At 46.9% G+C, this 22,869-nt stretch overlaps 1 protein-coding gene across 1 annotated transcript; it reads right to left on the bottom strand.

Annotated features, from left to right (window-relative positions):
* SLC22A4 (solute carrier family 22 member 4) lies at positions 1 to 22,851 on the bottom strand. Its single transcript, XM_054288095.1, has 10 exons — positions 22,454 to 22,851; positions 16,344 to 16,447; positions 14,591 to 14,745; positions 10,934 to 11,105; positions 8,933 to 9,059; positions 6,916 to 7,016; positions 5,726 to 5,940; positions 4,882 to 5,064; positions 2,305 to 2,440; positions 1 to 1,163 (listed from the first exon to the last, which is right to left on the bottom strand). The coding sequence occupies exons 1-10, from the start codon at positions 22,844 to 22,846 to the stop codon at positions 1,088 to 1,090; spliced, it is 1,662 nt and encodes a 553-aa protein (XP_054144070.1). The 5' UTR covers positions 22,847 to 22,851; the 3' UTR covers positions 1 to 1,087.
* Positions 22,852 to 22,869: the final 18 nt, after the last annotated feature.

Here is a 22,869-nt window from a genome sequence, read left to right as displayed (position 1 = left end):
TATAATAAAAAACCCCGTGGTCCCAAATTAGTCCTTTTGAATTTTTAATAGCTGCAGGTGAACATATCCAGTACAGAAAATCAGATTTTTGTGAGCATCAAATCGCCTTTAAGTTTGTAAATTCTACAAAGGTTTTGCAGTGCAGAACAAAGTGGTATATATTCAAAGAAGAAATTAAATACTTCAGGAAAAAGAAAAAACAACACCCCAAGAGAGCTAAAAAACTGCTTATGCTCACATACCACGAAAAACCTGAAAGCTATAATGCATGGCACGTTGGGACAGGATCATGGATTTGCTACAGCTCACTTTTCTGTTGAAAGTGGGTGTGACCCACCAGAAAGTCAGCAAATTACAGTCCTTTCTCAGTGCTCAAGATTTTCCCCCTTCCCCAAAGACACTGAAGATTCACAAAGCTGAGGGTTTTGGGTGGGCTCAGGCTTTATGAAAGAGCAGCAGCTTCTACAGGAACATGGGGATCCCAGGTCCTGGGAAAAGCAAGTGACACCTAAAGCCACTCTGATGGCACGTTTACAACCCATGTCCTTACAGGGAAGTCTGTGTCTGCTCTGCTACAAATGAATTTTGACTCCACTTAGTCTATGGGCTTTGGTCACAGATTTCAAAGGAGGCCAGGATGTTTCTTTCAGGTTTTGAAAGGCAGACACCCAGCTCCCCTTCCTCCAGTCAACACACAAAGTGAGAAGAAACACCAGCATTAGGTTTGCTATTTTTTTTCCCCTTTCAGCAGCTTTTATCGAGTACCTGACTGCCTGGAGTCACTGCTGTGTTATTTCTAAGGCTCACTTCCAGCTTACTCCTTGACTTGTGTTCAGCACAGACAGGCCCCCATTTCTCAATGGGGACTGTGTCTGCTGACAAACAGCAGGGAACAGGACACTGAATGAAGAATAATGGTCCTGCAGGAGCAGACAGCATCTGGTCAGTATACCATGTAATCTGGGGACAGCAGCACAGGGGATAACAACTATGGTGCAGTTGGGTTTTGTTCATTTTCCTCTGGCAGCAAATGCATTTTGAGACGATTTTGTTCTTCTTTCAGCCCCTCTGAGGGGTGTGTCTTTCTTCACAAAGGTGTTATCAGACTTTTAGGACTCTCCTTGGAACTCCTTATGCCAGTGGTCTGTTGCTCATTTCTGAAACTGAAAGCAAGTAAAAGACTGAGCACATTCTCCAGGGTATGATCAGAACCTTCCCTCTCCTACAAGCACCACTACAATAACCATGTTACACTGCTAGTATAAACACAAGATGAAATATGATGTTCTGTACAGTGTTCCTTGCTGGATGGCAGCAGCAGTGCAGCAAACAATGCTTGGAACTTGAACATCATTCAGCAACTATAACTCAGTTACTTCAGGCTGTTCATCCAAGAAACCTCCAAGGGCCATCTGGTTTGACTCTAGGATTTCTAGCTACAGTTTGTCAACTGCAAAGCTGAAAAGCCTCATGTGAGACATCTAAGAAGTAATTGTGATAAAGAGCAATAAGTCCTTTCTCAAGGAAAGGTCCACCAATTTTTCTTTTTCTGAAAGCATAATGACAGCTCCTCATGCTGACCAGGAATTAGATAGCTTTTTCAAGCTATTATTGCTTACAGGGGCAAATTCTGTTCCAATACAAATTTTCACTGAGCTGAATAGTGGCTATGAAGCTGCTCTTTAGTTTATTCAGTTTCCCTCTGCTGCTCTAAGAATTTTTCTCACACTGTGGTGGATGTGCATAGATTTGAGTGTTAATATTTGCTTGGGGTACCCTAAATAACAATGCTGGTGGCACAAGAGAGCTGTCATTGCTCTCAGCTAAATCATAAACCAGAGGAAAAGCTGTTCTGGCCTGTCTCTGGCTGCCCAGGAAGAGACTAGAATGCTGAAATCCTGCATTTAATTTAGAATAGTACCCACAAAACTTACACTGGAAGAATGAAGGGTCTCATAATGCATGTAATCCTACTAAATAAATAGTTCAAGGAATAGTTTAAATAAAGAGTTTAGGAGAGTAAATAGGGTAGAAAATATCTGGACATCTGAAGCAACAGCCTCAAGGTGCTGTGAAGTTCAGCCTTGCTTTGCCAGCACACATCAGCTCTCAGGTTTAGACATTCTGGAGAAATTGTATGATGTCATTGTCTGTCAAATTAACAACCCCAAAGAAAACAATCTGAAGGGCACTTTGAGAGCTTTGAAGTTTTGCAGTGGACCTGAAGAAACATGTTCTCTGATTGTGAAAAGGGACTGTGTTCTAAACTCCTGTGAAGTGTGGGCTGAATGAAAGCTGCCTTACCATTTCACCTTCAGCATCTGCTCAAAGCTCTCGGGCAGTGGATTGCCAAAGCTCTCTGGGAGAAACAGGGTCAGGATCCCAATCAGCACAGTCAGGCTCCCCATCAGGATGTAGGGTAAGAATCTGTCATAGGCACCTGGCAGAACACACAACATTCCAACAGTACTCAATGTCCACAACTGACAAACCCACATGTAAAGTTTATATTCCAGACATTGCTGTAATGCAGAATTAATTGGAATAATTAGCTGAAAGATTCATCAATATCAAAGGTGAATCCAAAGCTGAATTACATCTATTACCTGCCAGCAAAGGGACTTTTCAGTTTTAAAGCTTCAGAATGTGCTCTTGGATGGCTACAGCTACCCTAATTTTATGCCAACCCTCACATTTGTGTAGCAGCCAAAAGTTTGGGTCATTTTTTTGTTTGTTTGTTTGAGGTTTCTTGTTTGGTTGGTTTTTATATTTTTATATTTTCAACTGGGATAATCAACATCTTTGCAAGGCAATAGCTCTGCTGGAGCCTTCAGTACCACACTGTCATCAAGAACCAAATCCTCTGTTAAATAATACAATATGAGGGAATAAAATTGCTTGTAAGCAGTGAAGCACTAATCACTGCCTGAGATCATACACCCTGCTGGGCTGATGCAAAAGAAGGGAAGGGACCAAGTCAGCTGAAAAGGTCAGTTCCAGACTAAGAGCTCATTAATGGGGAACTGCTTTAAAGCCTTCCTTGCTGCAAAGGGAGAGAACATCAGGCTTTCCAAGACACACATGAGGCTCTGACCTTAGCCTACTCCGAAAATTATTTTGGACTTGAATGCAGCAGCCTCTGCCAGCAGCCTCTAGCTGGCACACAACTGTTTAGGCAGGATGCAAGATCCTCAAGTCACAACAGCACAGCAATGAAAAGGTCTTTCAGAAAAGGTATTAGCTAGGAGTTAAAGTATTGAAGATAGAGAAAGTACCAAACTGGACTTGACAGCTTTATTTTATAGCTGGGATAGAGCAATGTGCTTTATAATGTATGGAATAAACTCAGATTAAAGAGAGGACCTCTGGGTATGTCTCAAAGAGCTGAAGTTTGTGATCTGATCTCCTCTGTGTTTTTCAGCTGGATGAATGGCAAGGTCCTAATTTAGCTGTAGCAAATAGCAGCTGACAAGTTTCTCCTCAAACCTCTTCAAGTTTAAGAAACTATTTTGATGTCTGGAAAAAGATTTTTTAAAGACTGAGCCCATGGATACCTGGGAGAAAAAGACCCACAAATCCACAAAAAAAAAAAAAAAAAACAAACAAACAAAAAAAAAAAAAAACAAAAAAAAAAACCAAAACAGTAAAAATGATATTTTGTCTACTTTTCTCTCTTAGTGCTGCAATGGAGACTGAAGATCTTAAGGAGAATCACAGTCGTGCTGACCCTTTTACTTCACATTTGCACTGTACAAGCATGAAACTAAGACAAGGTATTTTCATCATTTTTGGTACAGTGTGTTCCAGTTACACTGGAATGCAGAGGTGAGTCAACACTGATTAGTTACAGAGAGTAATCTCCTCTCCACTTTCCTGCCATAGAGAATCAGCAGGAACCCCTCAGCAGTACACCAGCAATGTTGTGTCAAAGCCAGAAAAGTCAAGCTCATGTTCTATCAAAGATCTCAGCAGGAAGCAACACTCATTAGGGGCAGAGAGAGCTTGACATGGGTCCAGTAATGGCAGAAGGAAATAAATCATGTGTGAATGAAAGAAAGAGGAGATTGAGCACCTCAGATTGAACAGAAGGTATTCACTTTCACCCTTAGTCCCCTAACCTCTATCACTCTTTCCTGTCTGCAACATGAGTAACATGTATTTTATGTATTAAACAAAAAACCAAACCAAACAAAAAAATATTTGTCAGTTAATATATGAGCAGCACTCAGAATGTGATGGCATTGAGTGTCAAAAAAAGCCTATGAGGAAATTAATAATTCTGCTTACAGAAATATTGAGCAATAAGAAAAAGCAAAATGAATGAATGCTGAGATGGCTGGCTTAGAAACTAAAAAAAAAATGTAAAGAACCCACTTCAAGTAAACACACTTTCATGCCACTTAACCTGTATTTTTTCCATGTATTTAGAGAGCACAAATCCTGGGAATGTTTGGATTCCCACCTGCCAACATACCCATCTCAGGATGCACAGGGACAGTACCATGCAATGAATTTCCTACTGCAACGTTTCCTCACTTGCAAGACCATTTCTTGTCACACTCTCCTGGGAAACTAACTGGCACCCTGAGATGTGATCATTATTTCAGCCACTCTGCTTGCACAGTTTATAAACTTCATCATTGCATTGGAGCTTCAGGGATACACGAATGGTCCCTAAAGGAATGAAGTGCCTGATCCTTCTGTGAGGCCCAGGGACCTCCGCTTAATTTCTACCATGTGTGAACTCACACCCAAGCTGAGAGAAAGAAGTGGAAAGCCAACAAGTGAAGGCACTTCAAGCTAAGCCTGCTCTGCAGAAGCCCAGACAACTTCTCTGTTGTGGCAGTTGTGTGGGGCAAGGCAGGAAGAAGGAGATCTCACCCAGGTAAACGAAGTAAGGAGCGATGATGCTGCCCAGCCTGGAGGCCGTGGAGGTGGCTCCCACTGCCATGTTCCGTACCAGCGTGGGGTACAGCTCCACGCTGTAGACATAAAGCATTGAAAATGCAGCTGTGATGCCAAACTTCCCAAGCATCACCAGTCCAACAGACAGGACATTAAGTTCTGGGGGAGAAAAAATAAAATCAAGGTGAATAAACAGCACCCTGTGCTTATTACCTCTATTACTTCTACATCCAAAAGATTGTATCACGGTGTTTTTCCAAAAGGTCATGAGTTGGGCGCTTTAGGTTATTTTAATTATACAAAGTAGTAATCCCATTCCTAGATGACTCCAAACTCCCCACTAAGCATAATGTAGATGCTCAGGTTGTTTTGTATGTTTCAGATTTTGGTTGTCTTCAAGTAAAACAGCATTCTTGAAATGGAACAAAACTCTGGATTACACAGCAATAAACTACAAGCTTGAACCCACCCCTTTTTCACAAAATCCTGTGGAGATTTACACACAGGGAAATCCGGATGCAGGTTTTTGTAGCCTGGAAGCACAACCAGATAAATCACAGTACATGTTCAGCTTTCATTTTAGAACTTGGTTCCCCCTGAACTATATAAAGCTCAGTAATTTGACACAATAAATGAGAGTTGAGTGTGACTCAGCATATACAAATGCAAAATAAACAACCTAAGGCTGCAAGGGATCAGCATAAACTTGACCTCAAATTCTAAATTTGATCCTGGTTTCCAGTAATTTTGCAGTACTATTACACAGTACCGTAACATATTTTGAATGTTTCATATACTTAAGTCACATGTTATTTTGTACCTGCAGGAACCAGCTGAATGAAGAGGACAACACTTCCCCCTAAAAACAAGGTGCCAGATAAGGAGTAGCGCCGTGGGAGGGAGCGGAGGAGAAGCCAGGCGATCACATACGCTGGAACTTCAATAACAGCTGAGAGGAAACAGTTGACATAGGCATTCCCATGCCAGTCTGGAGTGCTGAGGGACAGGCCAAAGTAACCAATTGATGTGAAAAACCTGAGAAAAGCAATAAAACCAAATTATTCCAGAAACAGCAGTCTCTGAATGCCTCCAGTGTTGCCTCAGATGTCGTTACAAAAATAGGATACCGCAAAGCACCGCCACAGGCATTGTGGCTTAAAAAAGTCTCAGTGGCAACCCTCTCTTTCTAACTCTGTCATCCCATTCAGTGATCATATCCACAGCAGCTTGAAGACACCTCAGATTTCTCTGTCCTTCCTGCACACACTACACCAAGTAAAAAGCTTTGTGGAAGTTGTTCACCGAGGCTTTTCACTGCAACGAACTCAACAACGCAATGACACTCTTGCAAGCTTCCCAAGCCAACTACATTCCTACTTGCAGCTAGTGCCAAGATCTCCCACCCTCAACAGTTCTGTTATATCTTATTTAATCTTCACAGAGAGCTGGATGTTCATGTTTCAGATCTCAGGAGTGCCTTACCAAATGTGCTAGCCAGTTCCTTTCTGCTGGAGTGATTATGGACAGAAAGAGTTCTGCTTTGTCTATGCAGCATTATTGGGTCCTCATTTCTCATGGCTGCCCAGGCAGGGACCAGAATCTCACTGGGACGGGCACAGTACAGAACAGAACAAAAATGCTGGCCATGGGTCTGGCTCTTGTTATGTTACTGAGTTGCTGCCTTTGCTTCAAGAAAAATATTTATCTTCAAATAGAGATTACAGAGATCGGGAGCATTAAAAAAAAAAACAAAACAAACAATGTACGTAAAAATACAGAAGTTGTTACATATAGTTTTATAACTATTTTACATCTGAGTCAAGGCTACTGTCTCCATATTCTTGTGTGTTAATGCAGTGTGGTCGTGAGGACACTGAGGGCCATGTACCAGCCAAGGAGCACTGGAGCTCGACTCCGAGGCTCAGACTTATTATCTAAACCCGTGGCACGTGCCCTCAAATCAGGAACTGTTCTATTGCCTGGGTACTTTAGGAATACACATTTCCTTACCACAAAAGTAATGACATAATAGTAATAGTTGCAATGTTTCGGGTTCGAAATAGGTCCAGAAGGATAGCCTTCTGCTGCTGCTGGGGCTTCGAATCCTGCATCTGAAGGAAAAAGGAAAACAAAACCAAAAAAATTCCCACACACCTAAGAGCATAACAATCTCTGCTACCCACAGTCCAGGCAGTTACGGAGTTATGGCTATCAGGGGATAAGTGGTCAGCCCAAGGCCAGGGAGCACAGTCCTTAGAGGAGCTTGTCCTTGCACCCAGCTGTACTCATGGGAGTTTCCACTGCACCACGAAGATTAATTAGAAAGGAGAATCAGCTGAGCAGGCAGATGAGTTAACGTTTCCTTAAGGATCTCACACGGTACTTCCAGAAGTAACCTCAGTACCAGAGGCATTGTTCTGTCCATTCTCTGCACTGTCCATTCAACTCTCTCAAACCTTCATAAGTGATGGGAACAAATGTAGGAAATCAGCCAGTTTTGCTGCCTGCCAGCACCCTGACAGGGAGAGGAACAGATGAGAAAGGTTGGTGCGGTGGCCAGGGCACATCACAGGAGCATCCACCACCTCAGACTGGAGATAGAGTATCTAGTTTGAGGCCTGAATCAGGAATCTTCTGGATGGCATTAGGGTGCCTTTCTGCCTGCACACTTTGCCCTTGCTAGGGCGAGGCCAGAACCTGTGGCCAGGCTTCCCCCAGGCCCAAAGAACAAACCATCCTGCTTCTCCCTACAGGACTATCCAGGAGATATCCTTTCCTAGGAATAGATGATGGTTTCCAAGGAGTGTCTTTCTATTAATGTTTGAAAAATACTTCCAACATGAGACTTAGCATGCAGACATCTTCCTCAGGCTTTTTTGGACAGACACTTTGGCACACAAAATTTCCATTAAGCAGATGAGTGTCTCCTTGGTTTATGAAAGCATGCAGGAATGATAAAATGCTTCAATCCAAAAAGTCATCCCCAGTTTGAAAGACATCCGAGGCCTGGCTGTGAAGTAAGAGAAGTGCTTTTCCATGGCTGGTGTAGAATAAGCTTCACATAATGGGAACACACGCTTCAATTCACACAAAAACTTCCACTTGGGAAAGAAATCTTCAGCCAAAATATAAGTGTGACAGTCAAGTGATGGATCCTGCCCAGGGGAGGGGTAACTCGCAGCATCTTTGTCCTGCAGCCACTGCAGAGGAGCACACGGTGCTTTGCTTTCTGCTCTCTCTGCCACAAAAGGAAGGTGGCAGTATAAGGCAGCAGAGGAAGATCCGACCTACAGACACAGGGTCATTGCTGACGCAGGGCTGGAGGAGTCTTTGCACAAGAAAAACCTCTGTGAGGAGCTCCTGTGAGGGCAGAGCCAGCAGAGGGAGAGATGAGCACAGGAACCAACCATCCCACTGTGGCTGTGCTGCTCCCTGCTGCTGGGCTGCCAGCTTTCACCAGACTTTCTTCTTTTAACCAACAGATATGAAATACAGAAAAAACACAGTTTTGAAGAAGAGCTTGATGTTCTTCCCTGTCTTCACTCACGTCATGGTTTTCAAGTCCCCTTGTAGCACTCAGGTGCTTTGGCTGGTTTGGGCAACCTGAGCCCTGAGGCTCCACACAGACCCAGCTCGTGTGGGTGCTGGTTCAGGGTCCTGCACACAGGCCCCTGCAAAGGGCTCTTGCTAAACTGCAAACTGCTAAAAAAGCACCAAACTGAAATGGGCACAACACATTCTCCTTGGGTTTTTGCAGTGCCCAAAGGATGCAGCAATCTGGGTCACCCTTGCTTTGAAAGCCACAATAAACCACTGCTGAGGAAGAGAGTTTTACTGTGAAAAGCAAACAAATAAAACCTCCCACTGGGTTGTCACTTTGATCTCTTTGATCACTTTGCTAACCCAGCACTTACCACAGGCCAGCAGCCACTGCCAGCCCAAGAGCTCTGCTGGCATTTCCCAACAAGTCAACCAGCCAAACAGGGAAGTGCCAGCGAGGTAAAGCACCAGGATGTGTGGAACATACCTCTGCAGTGTCAAAAAGCACAGCTGGGGCTGGAATGCCATTCATTTTTGCAGCCTTTTGGATAATAGCTTCTGCCTCTTTATATCTTCCCTGGGAGATCAGCCACCGAGGAGACTCAGGAATGATCCTGTAATAGGTTTCAGAAGAAATGATTCAATGTTTCCCCACAAGTAACAAATTATAAATAACATATTTATAGGAGTTACACTCGGATCTCACAGATTGCTTGCAGCAGGAGACAGCCAGCACAGAAGCATGTGGGCAGTGTAATTCAAATACAATGGGACCTATTGCCATGCTAAAGTAGATCCTTTGTCCTCAATGGTTGTTTTTTAAGGAATAATTGATGTCCACCAGGTGTCACCAGATAGACAAAAAGGATGGGAGCAGCTTAGCCAGTGTGAATAAAAAATATTCTTAGGAAACTGCACACGATGTGGAAATGTGCTCAGTGTGTATTTGAAGGTTCTGTGTCATAGGGATCTTATATACAAACCTCACCATGTTACCACAGCTCTGAGGCAGATTTTCCCAGGCACAGGGCAGGGGCAGTGTCCCCTTGCAGAGCTGATGACATTCTCTAATCAATTACAGGCACACGTTGAATGAATTAACACCAAGCACAGGACAGAAAACTTTAACTTTCCTTAACTAAGTCCTTTAGTATTAACAGATGCTATCTTGCTCCCTTTAGCCAGCAGCACTTTTTCCTCTCCTTGGAAAAAAAGCAAGTCAGGCACTCCTTTTCTGACGAGCCCCAAAGACTGACTCAAAGCCAGGTCAATAATTAAAAACATCAGATGATTTATATCTGATCAATAATCATTAATGGGACTTTCTGTAAGATGAGCTGCTCCACTGCTCTTCTTACTGGGCAAGCTGAGGATCTTGAGACTGCAGAGATAATTCAGGGAACCTTCTGGAGAATTTGGAAGGGAAATGAGTGAAGGAGCAAGAACTATACAGAGCAGAGGGATTTGTAAATCACATAGCCCGTGGAAGCAGCGGGTCCACATGCCAAAATGCCAGCTAACACCAACCTGCCTTGGCAGAGCTTTGCCAGGGCACCTTGATCCTCATCTACCCCCACACAGGCCCCAAAGTGCCATCAGAGGAAGTTTTTTGGCACTTTTAAGTGTAAGCTTTTAAAAGGCCTGGGAATTCCCAGCCCATAGATTTCAAAGCAGGACTCTCAAGCTGTGCCTTGGGGACAATTTTCCTGTGCCTCACAGCGCCTGTTTTACAGCAGACATCTGAGAGGCTCCCACCCAGAACCAGGCTCCCCAGAGAACAGCTGCTTGGTGCAGAGGGAAATGCTGCTGTGAGGAAGGAATTTGAAACCTTTCAAGTGAAATAAGCAAACTGACCCTTAAACAGAATCAGACTGTCTTTAAAATCCTATGACTGCAGAGGTGGAGCTGAAAACCATTTTAAAGGTTTGGTTTGAAGACTGAGGTTTAAAAAAAAAACCCAACTAACCAACAAACCATCAGCAGATACTTCTAACAAGACTGGGACATGCAGGAGGTGTTCTAGACTATAGAAGTGTGGGTGTAAATCACTCAATTGTTATAAAGGTCCTAATTGCTCACTTACAGATATAACTTTTTCAAGATAGCAAAAAGAAAGGAGTTCCCTGAATAATATGAAAGGACTCCTCCTGTTGTGAATTATTCTTAACTTAAGAGTGTGAGTGATGCCTTGCTTTTCCTTTTCTATTTTTAAACACCTGTCCCTTTAGAAAGGCAGCAAACAAACACTGCTATCTGCCTTTCTTCTGTGCTTGTCCAGCCAAAAAGAGCAAGGCTTCGAGTACACAGCACCAACGGGGTTCTCTAGGTAGTTACTCGACTTAAAATTGGCAAGAAACCTCAAACAAAAAATATCCCCTCAAGGCAGAGCCTTGTGACGCGGTGAACAGAAGAGCGCCCCTCCTCCCTGAGCCAGCACAGCGAGCACCGGGCGGGAGGGGAGGGGAGCGTGGCCCCGGCATGGACTCACCACCAGAGCGGGATGCAGAACAGCCCCGGGACAGTGAGCGCCAGCAGCAGCATCCGCCAGTCTCTGATGAAGTAAGCAAACAGTGGCAGCAACATGTAGCCAATTGCAAAAAATATGCAAACTCCTAATGTAGAGAATAGAATACGAACTGATTTGCCAAGAATTTCTGTGCCTGTTTAAAACAAGGGAGGTTGGATTAGCATTTTAACTCTTTGGTTTCAAGCATGACTAAATACTTTATTGCATTTACAAACAACAACAAAAAATAAGCCAAACAATCTTAGAAAAGAGCAGCACAGCACAGACATGCCTATACAGAAATGCTGCTGGAAGTATTGGGAACCTTCAGATAAAGAAGCTACTTCTGTTTGCTTTGATTAATGCATTGGCAGACACAGATAAGGACAGGCATGGGGGATGGCTGGCAGACTTCCAGGAGCCTTCCCCACACACTCATCCTGCTCCTCCACTTAACCCATCTGGATTTAAGATAAATTCACTTCTGGGCACTTCTGAAAGAGCAAAGGTCTGAGCACAGCAGACTGGCATGGGATGGAAGGATGTGAATTTACAGTCAGGTGAGGTGGAAACAAATTTCCCACCTATTTTTGGGAACAGAAGGAGGGTTGGAATGTTGGATGGGCACATCAGGGGCTGAAGGACAGAACCAGGGAAGATGCCATCCTCTAGTAATGTTACTGTTCCAGTAGCCAGGCAGCAGTCAGGGAAAGCATCCTACAGCCATTGCACCATGCAGCAACCTAATATCGAGTCACGATAACTCAGTTCTAAGCCTTCCACAGCACCTCAATTCTTTTATTATAAAACACCCAGCCACTCATTAGCAGAATGCAGTGAAGCCATCGAGTCCATCTCACTTCTCCTTGAGCTCTCAGGCCCTGGTCTGCAGAGCTCTCCTTCACATCAGGAGCGCTGCAAGGGCCATGACTGCCACAGTTTGATCTGGACTCAATTAAAACACAAATGACACTGAGCATACTGAGGGTCACAAAGTGTGGAGAGTGTACTTGGGCTGTGTATCATGACAAGAATTCCAACACTTATTATTGCAGAGAAAATGGAAAAAAATACCCAAGACTGGAAAACCCTCCTATTTGATAGCTAAATGAATTCTCATTTCAGAAACCTGGAGTAACTGAATAAAGTCACAGTAAAAACACATGAAAATAAGAATTTGCTGGGCTAAAATGAATGTGTGGGGATAAATTATACCATCTTCCTCTTGACTTGCTATTGTTTAGAGAGGCTTTCTTGGGAGAGGTCTGATACTTGAAACACTGTTTTAAGCCTGTTAAATGTTACATTATAATTTGTGTCAATTCAAAGACAGTATGAGATTATGTCCCTCCTGCCTTTCCTCTTCCCTCATTCCCCTAGCCATGGAGTAACAGTTCTTGTCAATACCAACATGCCTTCACAAACCTCTGCAGCGTTTTACAGCCCCAGAACCTGAACACAACAGTTTTGAGCACAGAGAACAACTGAGACTAAAGCTATGAGAGAAATTGCACAGCATGGTTGAAAACACCCTAACATTGACTACAGAAGTTCACCAGCAGCTCAGGGGGAGCTATTTCCATGAAGGTGGGCAACAGTGCAAAGGGCTGCATGAGCCTGGGTGGCTAAGGATGCTGAAACAGGGTCTGAGCTGCACATGGGGAGGCAACAGAGGTTTGGATGCTGAGAGTTTGAGTGACAAGAGGAACTGTGCTGAACTTGGGAAAAGACCCACTGCACTCAGGGATGGAGGGTGCCAGGGCTGCAGCACAGCCAGGGTCAATGGGGCCTTTGTAGGTGCTGGTGTCACTGCTGTCCTGCCAGGCACAGCTCAGCCCTGCCTGAAGCAAGGGGAGCATCTCCAGCACATCCTGTAATCAGGATGGGCTTTCTAAAGGAGGTACTTTTCCTTTATGGGTATATTCTATTCAGTACCTCTATCATGTGCAGCTTCCTGGAAGCTCCTGGGTCTGCCTTGCCACAGGCAGAAGTCACAGTGCTTGTGGGGACACCTGGCTGTGGAGTGTAGGGTGGGAAGGGCCACCCTCTGTAAGTACCTCCCTCCTTGCCCATGACAGGCAGCTGATGGCTCACTTAAACGAGGAAGCTAAGGTCTAAGTTAGTTTAGATTAACCCTGCCCTTAGAACCAGCCTCAAGGCTGCTGGGGAGTGGCAGCACTGCTGCCAAGTGCCCCAGGAATCTGCCCCTCTGCTCCCTGGGAACCACGGCTGAATGTGCCCCTCTGCTCCCTGGGAACCACAGCTGAATGTGCCCCTCTGCTCCCTGGGAGCCATCACTGCTGTGGCAACTCTACAGAGGAGGGATGGCGTCCCAATCCACGTCCAGCTGTGCCCCCCATTCCCAGGGGAGCTCCCAATCCACATCCAGCTGTGTCCCATGCTCCCAGGGGAGCTGGCAGCTAAATTCCTGCCTGATCAGAACCTGCACCTCTGTGCTACACAACACCCATGTGTTTCCACAAGGATTTTCAGCTTTGCCCAGTGCTGTACCTCCAAGCCTTCCCATGGCAGGCATTTGCTCCTGCTCCATCAGCTCCACAAAAGGATTAAACTAACAGGACAGTGCGAGCAGTGGCAATTGTGACAGCAGTGGCAGGAACAGTTACAATGGTGATGGTAAGAAGGGATCTCCCTGCTGACAGCCTGACCTTAGTCCTCCTCCCTGTGCCACAGGCAGCAGTGACTCCTGGCTGCTTGGGGACACAGTGCTGTATCCTGCTCATAGCACTGACTTCACTTTATGCTCTTCTCAACTGTTTTTTTCCCCATTAAACCTCATGGGGTAGGAAAGACCAGCATTAACTAGTAATGTACAATTTTAATCTAGCTCACGTTACGATCTACAAATTGTAATGTTGATACCAGGGGTTTAAAATCAGCCATAAAAATATATTTATACAGACTTTAAAGACAGCAAATCTCAGTTTCCACCCTGAGATGTGCATCACTCATCCCCATAATTTGCCCATGCTGTTGCCTTTCCTGAAACCCCTGTGTCCAGTGGGAGCCTCTGTGGGGTCCCCTTCCCATGGGGTCCCTTGTTCCCTGCAGGGTCCCCAGGCCATGCAGCTGCTGGGTCTTTATTCCTACACTCCCTGTGGTAAAGAAAGAAAAAAATCTTCCAAAACTTAGGTCTTTATCACTGATCTCAACATTGAGAACAATGATTTTATGGCTAATGGGGCTTTGGCAGCAGCCAGCTCCTCTGCTCTGGTCCCCCTGACACTCATCATGCCTGGAAATTGCTGCTTTGCTCCAAGGCTCTGCACTCAGGTATGCACTGACCTCTCTGCAAAGGGTGCAGAGGGAGGCAGGGATGAACCCAAATGCCTTCTGTATCTCAGACCTGCTGCTGCTAAACCCTGGACACTGCTTTAAATGCCTTCTCCAAAGAGGAATGAAATGGATGTTTGTTTAGACTCTTCCTGCTCTCTTCTTTTTCTCTAAACCTACAGAAAGTATAGGCTTGAAGAATCACAGAGCAAAAAACCAATCATCCTGGCATAAAGTAGGAATTTTACCAGTGCAGATTTACCACTGTCTAATTAAATGATCCAGGTTCAGAGGGAAAAAAGTAACATTAAGCAAACATTGAATCTAATGCAAATATATTCATACCCAAAATGAAGGCCACCACGTAGTTAGAGATCTGTCCCATCCCCACAATGAGAAAGAGCACTGTGAACATCTCCCAGCTGGTGGAAAAGATCTGCAGGAAGCTGAAGCCAGTCTGCACAGCCATTGTCAAAAAAAGGATATTCTTCCTTCCAAACCTTTGGTAAAGAAAAAGATTATTAGTGAAACAGCATGGATTTATGGTGGGGGCTATGTAAGAGGGCACAAGGGAGAGCAAACATCCAATCTCACATTATGCATCTTAGCACAACCTGAAGTTCTGTTCATCTTAAAGAATTTTATTATTCTCATATGCACTAAAAATATTAAAATTTCCAAGACCCAGAAGACAAACAGAGCTATGAGCAGAAACTTCAGAAAGCCACTAGGCAGAGATTAAGGAGACCAGGCAACAGTACAATAGGGAGACCCATGCAGACTGCAAGCCACACACCTGAAAATGAGGAAATGATGGATTTTAGGCTACTGGCACCTATACTTTGCAACACCATTATGCTTTGAGTGTGCTAAATAGCTTTGTCAGCTGGTTCTGGTCTGAGTTGCCAGGCACACTGCCCCCTTTGTCTCACCTGTTTCTCTGCATTAGGATTATGTGGCTTGTGGTCCTGGAGAGGCAGGACAAGCTCAGGTTTTCATACCCGTGGGCACAGATGCTGCACAGGCTGCATCACCTGCTGCCTGCAGCAACCCTTCACTTGGAAAGGGTGGCAGGCATGGGGAAATTGCTTAGGGACAGGTTCAAATCACAACTCTTTACTGACAAAAGCCCCAAATAATCCACGGAGGCTCATGTGGGAAGGCATGAGCCGGGCTCTCGGCAGTGCTGCCACCACCACCAGGGCACACACACTTTCTCAAATGCTCCCACTGGGAAATGGCACCACTGGGATTTAGTGATTATCTCATCTCCCTTTCAAACAGTAACACCAACTGACTTCTGCACTGGGGCAGGAGTCAGGAGATTAAATTCAGATCACATGGAATTTAATGCTGGAGGCTTTAGGATTAAGACTCCCAGTGAGTTTTGAAACCCCTCCACTAACCACCCAGAGGAACACTGCTACCTTATGACATCCTCATTTCCTGAGAGCAGTCAGAGCAGGACCAGAGATCTCACCATATGGCTATGGACACAGGACTGAGGGCTGAATGGAGCAGAGATTTGCACAGGAAATGTATATTCTGCATTGAACACTTGCAAGGCCAAAACCTCCACACTGCTGAGACAATTATCAAATGTCTGTAATGACTTTTTTACATTTATATCTAGTGAGATGCTATGACAACTGCTATCACTTTCAGGTTAACTTTTTTCCTTCCTCTCACATGTCCTTACTCTGTTTCCACCAAACTATCTCTGCTATGCAGAGATTCCATTCAAAGGGCAAATTCCTGTCTTGCAGCTCTAGCAAGGAATTATCAGTTAATGTGCAACAAAACCAGCATCTCTAAACTACTAAAATGGCTGGATAAAGAAACAAATGGGAAGTGGGTTGTGAAGGGAAACCCACTGCATCAATCTGCAAAGCAGCCACATGGGCTCCTTGTGGAGATCAGTCCCTGGGCTCTGAAGTGCCCAAGAGGGAGAAATCCTTCACCTGGGAGAGACCAGGATGGGATTTTTGAAGAAGCCAGGCCAGTAACATAATTTAGATCAGAACTCAGAGCACTGGACATTTCACTCCCTTTGTCTCTCAAAACAAATGCCCCAGGTGTGCCCTGCCCATGGCATTACCTGTCTGAGAGCTGCCCCGAGATGAAGGAGCCGATGAGGACCCCCACAAAAAAGAGGGAGGTGGTCAGTGGGGCTTTCCAGTCGTCCTCACACACCAGGTTCCACTGCAAGAGAAAGTTCTGTGCTCAGACACTGCCCCAGTGCTGTGCTGAGCCTCGTCCAGCACAGGGGCTGCTGGCTGGAGACACATCTCCATGCAATGGAATTCTGTTTCCCACACTTCCACCCATCACCAGCACTGTTTTCTTGGCCAAGGTCACTGCTGGAACATCCTGCTTAAAGCACAGGAAAAAGAAGGGAAAGTGATTTTCTCCCCAGGCAACTCCATGAGAGCATCAGCAGCTGTCTGACACTGCCCCATTGCCTCTGGCCAGCAATGCTAAACCTGATGGGAGCCCATGTGTGCAGCTCAGGGGCTGTCCTGGACCTGTTCCAGTACAATCCTCCCATCATGTGCTCACCAGACCCCTGGAGCTGGCTCCCCATGGTCCAAGATGCTTCCACCAGTGAAACAGAACAATGAGAAGGGTAAAGAACCATCCCAGCTAAGGACAGCTCCCAGTTTACCTCTGCCAGCACAAAAACAGCTGCATCTCTATAACTTCGGGGCTGACAAAGCATGTGTAAGAAGACACACAGAATGAAATCTCTTTTCTTGCACTGATGTGTTACCAAATTCTGTTCCACCCCACCAGCTGCACCACTGACTTGCCACCCATCACTCACAGCCTCATGACTGTAGCTGGCTGTGGTTGCAGACTTAGGATAGGAGCCAGTGTGGAAACTTCCACCTAAAACTACTCATAACCTCAGACAAGGTTTCAAAAAAATAAAAATGGCATCATGAGCCTCTGTCCACTGAAGTTAGAGCTGAGCATGTCTCTGCCAAGGCTTGCTCCCTTGCTGGTGACTAATCTCCTGGCTAAGGCATGTCTGCCAGGAGCACTTAGGGAGAGGCTTCAAACATGTCACTCTCAGATCAGATAATTCTACCACAATGGTAAGGTAGTTAGATCACAGATTAAAGCATAGCATCATTTTAATAATTAGCCATGCTATCAGAGAGCAGGGGCATTGCCTGCACCAGCAACCACCCTTTGCTCAGAGAATGGATGGGCCAAGCACAGGCAAAGGCTTGGGGATGGAGCAGAAACCTGCCATCAGAGCTGCTCAGCCTCCTCACTCAACTGCAGGCAACAAGGAGCAGCCCTTGTGTTACAGAGACACCCAGGTGCTGTCTGATGGCACCACAGCCCTGCCAAAAACAAACCACCAGTGCATTGGTGGGTGAGCTTCACAGCTGCTGCAGAACAGGCAGGAAAACCCCAGAACAAGGGGGAAGGTGGTGTGCTTTGATGCAGTTGGCTTTGGACTATAATTTAGGCAAGATATGCAATTAATGCCTATTTTCAGACAGAAAGAAGTACACTGCCAGCAGAGGGGAGTCAAGTTCCTCTGCCCTTTGCCCAGCCTGCAAAGTAACACCAGCTACACAACAAAAAAAGAAGTTGAGGTTAAATACACAGCCCATGCCTCTTCCTGAGAAACACACATGTCTTCAATGCAGGAACAAGGAGACCTGTGGACTAAAATGTGCCTCCAAGACCTTGATCTGATTAAGAACAAAAAGAACCCTGTGGCAGAATTTTCTGTAAGGTATTTTCTTGTCCCTGCTGGGAAGGGAGAAGTGGTGATGTGTGGGCCTGTCTGGGCACACACCTGCACTTATCTGCATTGTGTTTTGAGAAGGTGGAGGTTAGCATGTGGGTCAGGGGGCTCTGGTACATTCAAGGATGCTACCTCTGAAAAACAGATGCAGGGATCTGCTACACCTGTGAAAGAAAACAGGTTTCTATAAAGAAAGTCAGTAGAAATCAAGTCCAGTATTTAAAACAAAGCAAAATTCAGCAACAAAAACCATGGCATTCAAAGTGCACTGCAGAGGTCTTTCACCTCATCCTGCTGCACCTTCCTTGCCCTTCTCAGGGAAAGCTGTTGAGTGACAGCATGGCAGAACCTGCAGCTCACACAAACTATTGTCAATTATCTGTACTGAGCACCTTGCTCTGGGCCACCAGCACAGCACCTGCTCCTGGACCTTCAGACTTGAGTTGCTCGAGGTTAAGGATCAATGTTTTCAAAATGTCTCCATGGTGCCAAAGGCAGCTCGGCTGTAAAATAAACCCAGCTAAATAATAACTTGCCCATGAAGCTGCATTACCTCCTTGGTGCCAAATGCCTCCTATCCAGGTGTTTGCTCCACTTTTTCCCATGATATACTGCATACCCAGCAAAAATTCACTGTACAGGGTCAAGTCTTCCAGACTTGGGGGGATGTATAAAAAGCACACAGCAGCTGGCTGTCCAAAGAGGGGTTACTGTTTACAGGAACTCACTGCATTTGGCCAGAAAACACACAAACACATCAAATCCATCTGACTTTAAGTATACTTGAAGCTGCTGAGTGAACAATCCACCTATTTTAGCTCCAATATCACATGGTACCTGAGCAATACAGCCCTACCCTACAGCTACACCTCATCTCCCAAATTCCAGCTTCCCATCCCCACAGGCACTCACTCTGACTACGGCTCATGCACAGTGATCAACCACATATAAACATGGTAAGGTCTCAGCTGTGCTTCAGTGTGTAGGGAAAGGTGAAATGTAGCTTGTTTGACCCCTTTCTCAGAGCTGCATCCCTCCCAGACAGCACCAAGCACTCCATAGCTACAGGAGCTCCAGCCCAGCCACAGCAAAACTGCCTACAGCTAGAACTTCCAAAATGTCTCTACTGGGCTAATTATATATTAACCAGAAAATAAGTAATTCTGTAATGTCCCTAGCAAAGCAAATTGGGGAGCAAAGTTCATGTAAGATTCCAGGCAAGGCCTTTGAATGCTAGGAATAGGAGCTGCTCAAGAACACAGTTATTAAATCATTTTATTCCCATCAAATCCCTACAGCCCTCTCTGACAAGCTCCCAGCTACTGCAAGAGCCAATTCTGCTAAGTGCTGCTGCCAGGAACACTGTAGATGGAGGAGCTTTCTGAAAAACTGAAATTGCTGGAGAAGGTGCCCTGACTGCCCCAAGTGCCCCCCTGCCAATCAGAAATCACTAATTAACCCCCCGAGCACAGCCCATTCACATCAGAGGACAAAACACTAGTGGAGCCTTGTGTAAATGGGTGGGGCTGCAAACCAGGGAAAATCTGAACTTGTTTCCAAGAGTAAAGCTGACCATGAATAACTCGAGAAGTGTTAATTATTCACAGATGGCCCCATCCTGCTCCCTGGGTACCAGGTCCAGCAATGACACCAGCTCTGCTCAGTGCACAAGTGACAACCACCAGCACCTCCATACCTGAGCACAGGGTGGGCTTCCAGGGTGGGCAGGGCTGCTCTCCACTGATGGAAAAAACCAGAACAGAACAGAAAAGACCTTCAGTTGCCTTCAAACCACAGCAATTTCTACCCAGTCTCTTGCCTCTGCCAGTCCCAAAAGCTTCTGCTTTCTGCCTTCACTAACATCAGGGCCAGGGCTGGGACAGGGACTGAGCAGGATGACACAGGTGACAGAGCAGTAGCCGCAGCAGAGCCTCTGGCACTCCCTCTGCCCCTTGCAGGGGCTCCAAAGTGGTGTCTGGGGTACATGCCATGCCCCAGTGCTGGAGGCAGCTCAGGGGGTCCCCAGGGAGCAGTGCTGGTGACAGCCTGGCTCAAGGGAACTGACTGGATCCTAATGCCTACTCTGAAGGGCAGAATCAGTGCTTGTCCTTGAGCCTCTAATTCATGTTTGATCTGAACATCATTATCTGGAAGTAAAAGACAAGCAGATTAGTTTCAGAAAAGAATACCAATGTAACAGACCCCAGGAGCCTGCAATAGGAAAAGGAAACCCTGCAGCCCCTTCAGCTCAGCCAAAGGGATCACTCTGGACCCCACAATGACTCACATTTCCACTTACTCACCCTTACACTTACAGCCCCTTTCCTACATCAGTCTGGCCCAAAGATCACCTGTGCACATATTCACTTTTCCCCATCATCTCCATTTTAACACCACCAAAATGTCTCAGTCTGGGATTCTCTGGTCCCGGGGTTTAGCATGTCCTCACAGACCAAGTAACATAGGTGCTGAGCTGGCATCTCCCACTTGCCTTCAAGCACCATTTAATAACAGGATTAAATGCAACTGAATGAATCAATGAAGTCTCCAGCACTTAATCCTGTACCATCAAGTTCTGTTCTTTAATTGAGTTCTGAAGCTATTTCTTCACTAAGCTCTTCTGGTGGCCTGTCCTGGCTTGTCTTTCCTAATACAGAGAAAAATGTTGGGTACAAAAATAAGTATCTCAAATTTGTCTAAACTGCCTCTTTCCAGCATTTAATCAGTGCCTGTTTTCCTTGTTTTGAAACCAAATTCTGCATTTTTTCCAAACGTCCATGACAATTTTGAAACAAAGCAAGTATCCTTTTCCATCTGGCTTACAGATGGGAACCTGGCACTTGGTTTCCATCTCTGAAATGTGCTATTGCCTCTCTGGCACACCCCAGGCCCCCAGGCAAACCCCACAGCTATGTCCCATCCGAATACTGCACAGAATGCTCTTGTCTGGCATCTTCCAACATAAATGATTTACTGTTCATTAAGAAGAATCACATTTCTCCTCCTTTTGCTTCATTTACTGCCTCTCCCAGAGCACGCACTGACTCTAAAACAGAGATAACAAGTTCATAGAGACACCAGGATAAACTGACCTCCCTCTGGCAGTGAGAGTGGCATTGTCTGTGCCAGTGGTGGCCACCAGGCACCTGCCTGGCAGCCGTGCCAGCCTGTGGGTTCTGTGGGCAGCAGCTGTGCCAGCCGGGCATGTGGGCAGCAGGCAGGTTTGCCCATGGCCAGGAGCAGGGCAAGCCTCCCACGAACCCCTGCCTTGATCAGATAGTGTGAGGGATCTCCAGCGACTGAGTACCAGTGCCAGCACAATGGCAAGTGTCACATGTGCCAGTGGCGTTCCTTTGAGCAGGTGACAGGAGGCTGACACCTCCTGCCCACATGCCAGGCGTGTGGCTGAGCCTATGTCTGCCCACCCCTGGCACAGACCCTCCTCCTGTGTCCTCAGGGCACAGACTCCTCGTCTCAGCACCAGAACCTTTCCTGGCTGTGCCATCCTCCGATGCTTTTTTGGTGGCAGATGTTGCTGCTGAGTCACAGGGACTCGTGAGGAGGGATCCCCACCCTCTCTCTGTCACGCTCCCGAGGATGAGGAGGGTGGCCCTGGGCTGAAGGATCGCGGATCCTGCCTGCTGCCACCGCCTGCCACGAGGGCGAGCCTGTTCTTCCCTGAAACCCCTTACACAACGGGAACAGCAACAGCGCTCCTGCAGCTTCAGAGGAATCATTTCCCTTCCTAACGGAGCTCCCCGCTCCGTGCCAGCGTTACGGAACAGCGCGGCTCTGCCTCCACACCCCGGCACGGCCGGAGGACACAAACAAGTGCTCACATTGCCCGGCACCGCTGATGTTCCCCCGTGCCGCTCTGCACAGATGATGCCACTGCAGACAGAGCCTACAAACCCAAGGGACAGCCAGGCCAGGCTCCCGCAGGAGTGACCGCGGCACCTGCCGCCCGCCGGTCCCAGCGCTGACCGCCACGGAACACCGGCACTCCAGGGAGAGGGGCAGCGAGGGTCCGCTCTGCTCCAGCCCCGGACAGCTGGGGATGTGTTTATCTGAACCTATCCATGTCCCCATTCAACGCTGCACCGAGGACATGGGGCCATTCCATCACATAGAAAATTACCGGGATGGTCAGCGTGCGGCAGGAGGAAACTACCGGGCTTCAATTTCCAGCCTCTGCCTCCCCCTCCACACAAACCTGTCCCAGAGTAAAACCAGCTGGCAAACACAGCTGGAACGGCGAGGGCGCGCAGCTCCTTCGTCAGCCTTTACCTCTCGCATCCCTCCCGCCCCTCGCAGCATCGTGCCCAGCCGGACCCCTTCCCACAGGCACTTCACCCGATGGTTCCTGCTCCCTGTTCGCCCTCCCCCGGGCAGGATGACAGACCCCAGCCCCAGTACGGCCCGGGGTAGGGGTGTCACCGCACCTCGGTGATGATGGTGGAGAGATAGACATCGCGGCTGTACTCCCAGCCGTCCAGGCACGGCTCCTGCTCCAGCGCCTCCAGCTCCACGTCGGAGCCGGGTCGCAGCCCCAGCGCCGAGAAGTTGGCGAGCGCGGCCAGGCGGTAGCGGCGGCAGCGACTCGGCACCTCCTGCCCGTCCCGCAGCTCCAGCGGGATGCTGGCGTTGCGCCACTCGCCGCTCAGGTTGGCCCCGCGGGGCACGACGCACCGGTGCTCGGGCGTGCCGGCCAGGAACACGACCGACATCCCGTTGAAGCCATTGGGAATGATGCTGGCGCTGAGCAGAAAGAAGATGAGGCGCTGGAAGCGGCCCCATTCGCCCAGGAAGGCGGTGGCCGCGTCGTAGTCGCGCATGACGAGCGCGGAGCTCCGCGGGT

This window comes from Melozone crissalis, unplaced genomic scaffold (genome assembly GCF_028551555.1).
Source record: "Melozone crissalis strain CALT ecotype California unplaced genomic scaffold, PUWL_Pcris_2 ptg000061l_1, whole genome shotgun sequence".
NCBI lineage: Eukaryota > Metazoa > Chordata > Aves > Passeriformes > Passerellidae > Melozone > Melozone crissalis.
The sequence above is the reverse complement of the archived record's forward strand: the minus strand, read 5'-3'. Positions and strand labels throughout refer to the sequence as shown.